Source organism: Lactuca sativa, chromosome 7, assembly GCF_002870075.4.
Source record: "Lactuca sativa cultivar Salinas chromosome 7, Lsat_Salinas_v11, whole genome shotgun sequence".
NCBI lineage: Eukaryota > Viridiplantae > Streptophyta > Magnoliopsida > Asterales > Asteraceae > Lactuca > Lactuca sativa.
In genome coordinates this window covers 17,085,329-17,092,878 of record NC_056629.2, presented here as the reverse complement: position 1 = coordinate 17,092,878, position 7,550 = coordinate 17,085,329, and the positions used below count along the sequence as shown (strand labels likewise).

General features: G+C 36.6%; 1 protein-coding gene across 1 annotated transcript; it reads right to left on the bottom strand.

Annotated features, from left to right (window-relative positions):
* Window positions 1-1,725: 1,725 nt before the first annotated feature.
* LOC111879612 (uncharacterized) lies at window positions 1,726-3,962 on the bottom strand. The gene is made up of 5 exons (XM_023876335.3): window positions 3,272-3,962; window positions 2,496-2,714; window positions 2,294-2,395; window positions 2,103-2,186; window positions 1,726-2,024 (listed from the first exon to the last, which is right to left on the bottom strand). Exons 1-5 carry the CDS (start codon window positions 3,818-3,820, stop codon window positions 1,839-1,841), a joined length of 1,140 nt encoding a protein of 379 aa, XP_023732103.1. The 5' UTR covers window positions 3,821-3,962; the 3' UTR covers window positions 1,726-1,838.
* Between the last annotated feature and the right edge of the window lie 3,588 nt (window positions 3,963-7,550).

Sequence of the window (7,550 nt, the reverse complement as noted above, 5' to 3'; positions counted from 1 at the left end):
TCTTTCGCTTTATCGTCATTTCTTTTTCGTGTCTGGTGATATTGCTGGTGTTTAATGTTATGATCGTCATGGCACAGTTTTTTTTCTCTCTTGTGAAACCGTCAAATATTGTTCCAAGAGGGCCTTCAAGTTGTCCATTTTGGTTGTTAGTTGCTCGATATCATCCGAATCACTTGCCGTCGGTTTTCCCTTTCGTTTGGCTCGGTTTTTTTCCCATGGACGAGTGGCTCTTGGAACCTCAACTCCTCTTCATTGAGGTCAATACCAACATGCGCATCGAACGATTGACTATGCATCGTTTTGGATGTTTTGATTTTTTTAGAAGAACCATCCGTAAACATTTCAAAAGTTTCAACGTCTTGCCATTTTTATTTTTATTTTTTTGCAATTTCACAATATTCCAAACATTTAGAAATTTTAAATCCGCCCCTTTCTAACTCGGATATAATTCAAAAGCTTTTTGCAAAATTGTTTCATCATTTGCACCAATTTGTTATTGTCGTTTGACATTCAAAAACAACGCAGTAAAATCTGTCACAACTTTTTGTACATTTCTCCACTTCAGGTAATTTAGTCCTTTTTCCGATAGTCTCCAAGATTCATTTCTACGAGAAAAACGCCTTGTAATTTTTAAGAAAAAATTGGACAATCTTGTTTATTTCCGACTACAGACTCTTCAAAAACATTGACTCACGCACGAGCCAACATCGTTTCTTCGATAGCAGCACATTGCTTTGGACCCACCTTTCCACTTTTCTTGGGTTGTTGGTCAAAGCTCTTCGAACTCTAAGTCTATTCCGACGACGACTTTAGGTTCTCCTTGAGTTTGGAATTAGGTTGGGATATTGATTAGTGAGTCGGGAAGATGGTCAAATGGATTGAAGTTATTTTCCATTTGTGATTGGAGTTAGGATGAAATTTTCATTTTTGGTAGGTTTTGAAATTAAGGTTGGTTTTGAACTTGATATAGGTAGTAAATACCATCAGAATGTAAATTTGGAGGTGAATAAATAAGCAGATCACTTTTGCTTTGGACGAAATTCGATACAGAATGTGATATTAAGTTTGTGTTTTGAGTGTTTCTTTTGGTATTTTTTGACATTTTTGGATTGTAAGAAGCCATTTTTTCACAAAAATGAAGTTTGATTGAAAAAATTGAAGAATGTGAAGTGAGATAAAATATGATATATAATAGTATTAATATAGTGTAGAAAGGAAAGAAGGTAAATTTTGAAAAAAAAATTGCAAAAAAAATAAAAACAATCAATTTTGACCATGAAAAACGGACACAAATGCAAATCACCCAAACCCCCCCACACTCTCTCATCGGTAATATTTAACCGAGTTGCCAAACCGAGCTCGGCACGCCGCGTGGTCGGCCCGAGGTTCGCCAAGGTCATCAGGTACTCGTCGAGGCCACTCCGTTTGGTGTAAGTGTCCTCGCATAGTATTTAAAATTGGATTTTTTTTTTTTGTTAACTCATGCATAAAGGAGAAATCAATACCGAAAACGAACTTGAAACAATCCTTGTGAAATTCATATTCTTGATTACCGAACCCTATTTTCTAATAGTTGTCAAAAAAACATGATCAAGATTAATAAGGGATTGTAACATATCTTTAAAAAAAACGTGAAAGATAAATACGATATTTAAATATACAACTTTATCGGCTATGTAAACAACAGAAAATAGGACTAGAAAACAGTGATTGATGATGATTAAATTATTGAACAAGTTTATTTTATAGCATTACTATAGAACATGAGTTGACAACAACATGCAAAAACAGGATGAACATTCAAGTCAAATGAAAACTATTTCTCTTGATAGATTTAATTAACAGTAAATATGCTTACCATATGAATATTTGTTTTCATCTGATCTACGACCAAGAATCTTCCTTGAATTGCCAGAGTTTACAACATATTCCTGATTTGAACTTTTTGACAGTTTTCCACCATGAGAACCAAACCCAAGCTCAGGAAACCTTCTTGCATGATTTTCAATGGTGGTTTCAAACTCCTGCATTATCAATGCTTGCATGTTAAGAAAAAAAAAAGAAGAAGAAGAAAGATTCAAGAATCTTGTTTGAGTGTTTACCTTAGATTTGGTCTTGGAATAAGGTGTTAAACATGGGTTTAGATCATTTATGAACATATCATCTGGACTCCCAGAGCTGAATTCCTGTATTATTATTATTACTATTATTATTATTATAATACAAGTAGGAATTTTTTTAACTTAATACAAGTATGAAAGAATTCAACTTGATTTAAATGATATGTAATTACCAGAGAATTGGTTGCTTCTTCTTGCTCATGTGTTGGTGTTCTTGGAGAAGATACAAGACTGTCATAGCAAGCTGCTGTGACTGAATATTTGTCGGCTTTCACCTGTCATCAACATATTTACAAATAGTTAAGACTAATATAAATATGAACATGATTAGGGTTTTAGCCTTTAGAATAATAATATTAGGTTAGGTAGTGTTACCTCTGCAAGATCTTCAGCAAGGCATTGAAGCTGACCAGTGAGAGAAGTGACCTGTCTTTGGAGAGTAGGGATGATTTGTTTTGCATGTTTTAGTTCGGAATCTTGTTGGTTTAAAAGTCCTTGGAGCTGAGTGCTCATAACATCTGGGAACAGAATGGCACTCTTCAATGCTTTGATCTCCTCTCTTTGTTTCAAACATAAATCTTTCAGTTTGTCAACCTGCAAACAGGTACAGGTTAGATGAAAATGATCTCCAGATATTAATTTTCATAGAATTTGAGATCAAAAGAACAGTAAGTTGTGTATCACATAGTTGGCTTGTAGAAACAAGACTGGGTACATATATATGATGTATGGTAAAGATGGCTAAAAAACAAAGACATTGTTGAGTTGTGGAGTCTGATTGCTCCTTCAAATTATTGCAACTACTGAGACTTAGCAATGAGTGAGAAGGGTATGAAGATGCTAGCTTCTAAAGGTAGAGTTCCATAATTAAAGACTGTGACTGTGGAATTCTATAAGTCAAGTGTTTTTGGCATACTGTAGAAGCCAATTCTTAAGCCTCATTTTTATCTTTGCAAATTCAAACACTATTTCCTAGATATATGACTTTAGCTCGAAATCTTCTATATTACTATTCCTTAGATCTAAGCTTTGAAAACATATATCATCAATCAGTGGTATGTTTTTCGAATAATAGGAATTAAACATATGCTATGTTTAAAATTCTCGCAGAAAGATTATTAATGATTCATGTAGCGAGTGTGTACAAGTACCTCTCTGTTTTTCTCCTCAAGCATCAGCTTAAGCTCAATTATCTCCGTCTCCTGGTCCTTGTTCTGACTCAACAGCTCCCTCTCACTTCTCAGCACCATCGCCAAAGTCCTAGCATTTGGCTTCACCTCCGTCAATGCCTTCTTCTTCCCCTCACTCTCATCGCCTTTCCCTTTGCTACCAAACAACTTCTTATGCAACCCTCCCAAACCCGTCGCCCCACCTCTCCTCGCACTCATCGTCGTCTTCTTCTTGAAATCCTCGGCAATGAAAGTAGTAACATCCGCAGCCACCACAAACTCCCTTCCTTTGACCTTTGTTGACGATGAAGACCTCTTCTCCATGAATTTTTTAACCATGGCAGTCAAATTCTGGTCGTTCTTGGTGGATTTGGATTTAGCAAGGGCGAAAGAGACATCAGGAGACTGGCGACGATTTTTGGTTTGGTTGAGGTGGAGGTTGTTGAGCTCGGTAGAGGAGGATGGATCGGATTGAGTGGAAGATCGATTGTTGAAAGAACTGTAACGAGAAGATGACCTGAAAGAGGACATTTTGAGGGAAATCTGCGACTTAAAGATTAACGTTCGAAATTTTGTTGGGAGATGATCAGAAGCATATTTCTAGGGTTTTTGAACTCCGACTGTAAGAGACATTGATTTAGGGGCGGGCTGTACGAATTCGAAATGATTTCACATGAGAGGCGCGGGATTAATTTATTCACGTGGATTTGAATTCATAATAAGTTCAAAATACCAAGCATAAAACAAAAGAAAAAAATATATATTTTTTCTTAACAAAGTTGTAAGAATGGTCCTATGGTTCGTCAAAATTCATATGTTTGGGTCAAAAAAGTTTGGACTTACACCGGTAGTTTAATACTTTGATTTTGTTGCGAGTTTGGTCCAATAGCTTAACAACGTTACCTTGGTCCCGTTAATTGCCCAGTAACCCCCTTATGTGAGGGTATTTTAGTCTATTCATACATTCTCCTTTATTATTTTAATATTATTTACCTCTATAAAGAGACTATAACGTCTTTATTTTCGTCTATGACCAAAAACCTGCAATGAGCCCTCACTCGAACTCCCATCTATGATTTCATCATCTCTAAGGACAATGGTGATGTGCTTCTGCAGAAAGTTGCCCATAGTTTGAACAGTATGGAAAGATCTAAACCCAAAGCGTCGATTTTGGGGATGTCCTGAGTTGTAAGTAAGTTGGAATATTCGATTTTTGATCATTGGTCCCCAATCTAATGTTTCTTTCTTCTCTGTTTCAAGAATTCGTCATGTGGGTCTATTGGGTGGTATGATTAACTCATGTGTACTCGTTCGAAAGCTATAATACCAAGGATGATTAGGACAATCAATAAGTTGCAAAAAGAAGTGGAGAATATCAAAGAACAAGCAACTAAACATGAAAAGGCAATGGAGAAGATAGAAGAACAAGCTACGACGTTGAATTATTGCCTAGTTTATAGCTAGATCTTCTTTGCTCTTGTGTTCATGTTCTTGGTGTAGATCCAAAAATATTAGGGTTATCTTTTTTAAAAGGTTAGGGTTATATGCAAGGTAATGTAACTCGTTTGGGTGGTTCTTGCAAAGTTAGAGCCTTGTTGTAATGCAAATCACTTGTAATGAAATGTTGGTATGTATTGCCCGATTATGGATTTGTTCATGTACATAACCTTATGAAGAAAACATAGTATGCATCCAAAACGTAAACAACTAAACACAGAAGCATACTAAAGACATAGTAGGTATTACCATGTTCAAAATACATGTCACATAGTCAATTGAAAATATAAAGACAACTTTTGCAGCAAAAGACATCCATATAGGAGTCAACCAAAAGATAACAAAAAATAAAAATTTATTCAAACGGTGTAATTCCTAACACATCAACATAATCAAACCAAAAGATATAACCAAAAGCAATAGTAGTTCTTGATATAGTCCATCATTTCTCACCCCTGATCTTTACATGTCCTGGAATTGTGACCCTTGTTTCCACACTTACTACAAGTCACAATAACCAACTTTCTTGTTAGTTTCCCATTGCCATATGGGCCATGAACATTAATATCAATGGGACCAATTTATGACCTTTGAGTCTGACTTTGATTCTAGTTTTGACTTCTCTCCTCCAAGGATTGTTTTCTCTTCCTCGTGGTCCTCCCAGGATGATTATGGTATGGGGAGGTGTCATTTTCATTGGACATTCACTTCTAGGCCACATTGTCCGACCTTTAATTGGTTCCACCTTGTACTCATAAACAGTTTTCCAAGTTTGTAGCCAGTGCACCTTGTGGGCATGAGTGTAGAGCTTTCCTATATGCTTAACATGGTCTGCTTTGTTAAACAAGACAGGAAGCACATGCATGCGTGGGATACCTGTTAATTCCCATTTTATGTAGTTGCATACCCTTTCTCCCATATCAACAACATGTTGATCATTCCACAGGCCTTTGACTTGGTATTCTTCTTCACCACACCAGTCTATAATGTACTGAGTAGCTGTTGTTTCATTCTTCTACATGCTCATTGTTGATGTTGGGGTGAGTAGGCCTACACGCTTCTGTTTGCACCTTGATCACATTACATATATTCTTCATCATGTACTCCTTAATATACTCTAAGCAACTAATAAATGGTTTGTCTCTCCCATCAAGTAACTTGCTATTAAACACCTCACAAAGGTTGTGTAATAGCATGTATGTGGTTGCTCTCCCTACAAAGAAGAGGGTAAAAGTGTCATAATGTTATTTAAGATTACAATTGTCAATATAACATCTTACCTGTGAAATGGCTTCTTACTCAATATCGTGGGGGTATTGACTTCAACCATCCGTATGTTGATTTGTCAAATAAACTCAATTCATGCATGAAATGGTTAAACTTCGGCACCGTTGTAGTTGAGGCATAGTTCCAAAGGTGAACTTTGTATTCCTTGGTTCTTTATTTTTTTTCTCATGTTCTCATGTATATGTCTGAGACAAAACCTGTGCTCAGCATATGGGAACAATTGTTGTACTGCTTGTAGCAAACTCTAGCAACAAATTACATATAATGAGTATCTAACTAGGTTAACATAATAGATTAAAAATAAATAACCCTTACCTTTTGTCTGTCAGTAAAAAAGTGAAGCTAGACAAAGCATGCAAATCCAAGACATCTAAGGAACCACTTCCAACTTTGAGAGTTTTCAGTCCCTACAATGGCATATACAAGTGGGTATATGCCATTGTTTGAATCTAATCCTATTGTAGTTAAGATCTATCCTCGATAAGGGGCCTTTCATAAATGTCCCATCTAACCCTAAAAAAATCTCTTAAACAAGCTTTGTACCCCTTCTTTGTAACACATGTTTCATGTACAAATTTAATTTACAAATGTCAATATTGTTCTAGGTGGCCACGGCATGGCATTATGTTATGGGTCACGGGTTTTAATGAACTACCACGACGTGGCCATCAAGTGCCACAGCGTGGCAGCCAGTTTCAGTGAAACCCTAATCCTTTGGGCTTTGAGCCCTATTTAAAGGTCATTATAACTAGGGTTTCAGGGTCATTCAGCGTCCATTACCCTCTCAAGCACTAAAACCCTAACCCTAGCCTCCATCACTCTTGAAAGTTCATTCTTCATACTTTTTTGGCATTTTTGAAGGAGAATGAAGCCTTTGGTGAGGATTACCATCTTGCAAGCAGCATATTCACCTTCTAGCTTCTCTTATGGACTTGGGTGAGTGTTCAAGACTCAATCTATCTTTACTAGGTTATTAGATCTTGGATTTTGGTCCCTTTTCTTCATGCTTTGTGGGTTTTGGAAGGTGTGATCTCATAAAGCTTGCAACTTTATGAATCTCCAGGGCCATTTAGAGCATTTGACTCTTTGGATATGAATTAGACTTGAGTTTTGAGACCATGCATGAAATCTTGGCCCTTTTTGCCCTTGTTTTGCCTTAAAAATGGAAAGGACATGCATTGGACATGCATGTCCCTAAAGCTATGATTTTTATGGTCCATAAGGTGTAGGAAACCCTTCTAGAAACTTTAAAGAAGTAACTCTAAGGATTAAGTGTTAAATGAGTAGTATATGCTTTATGCTTCCATTAAGGACTCAGGGCTTCGGATCTTGACTTATTGGCAAGGCCTAAATGATAAAGTTGGAAACTTTATCCATCTAGGTTATGTTTTGGACCTAGTTTGAGTTTGGGAACTCCTAGAATGGACTTGAAATCAGCTTAAGGAATTAAGTCATTATGATTGATCCCCACGGCGTG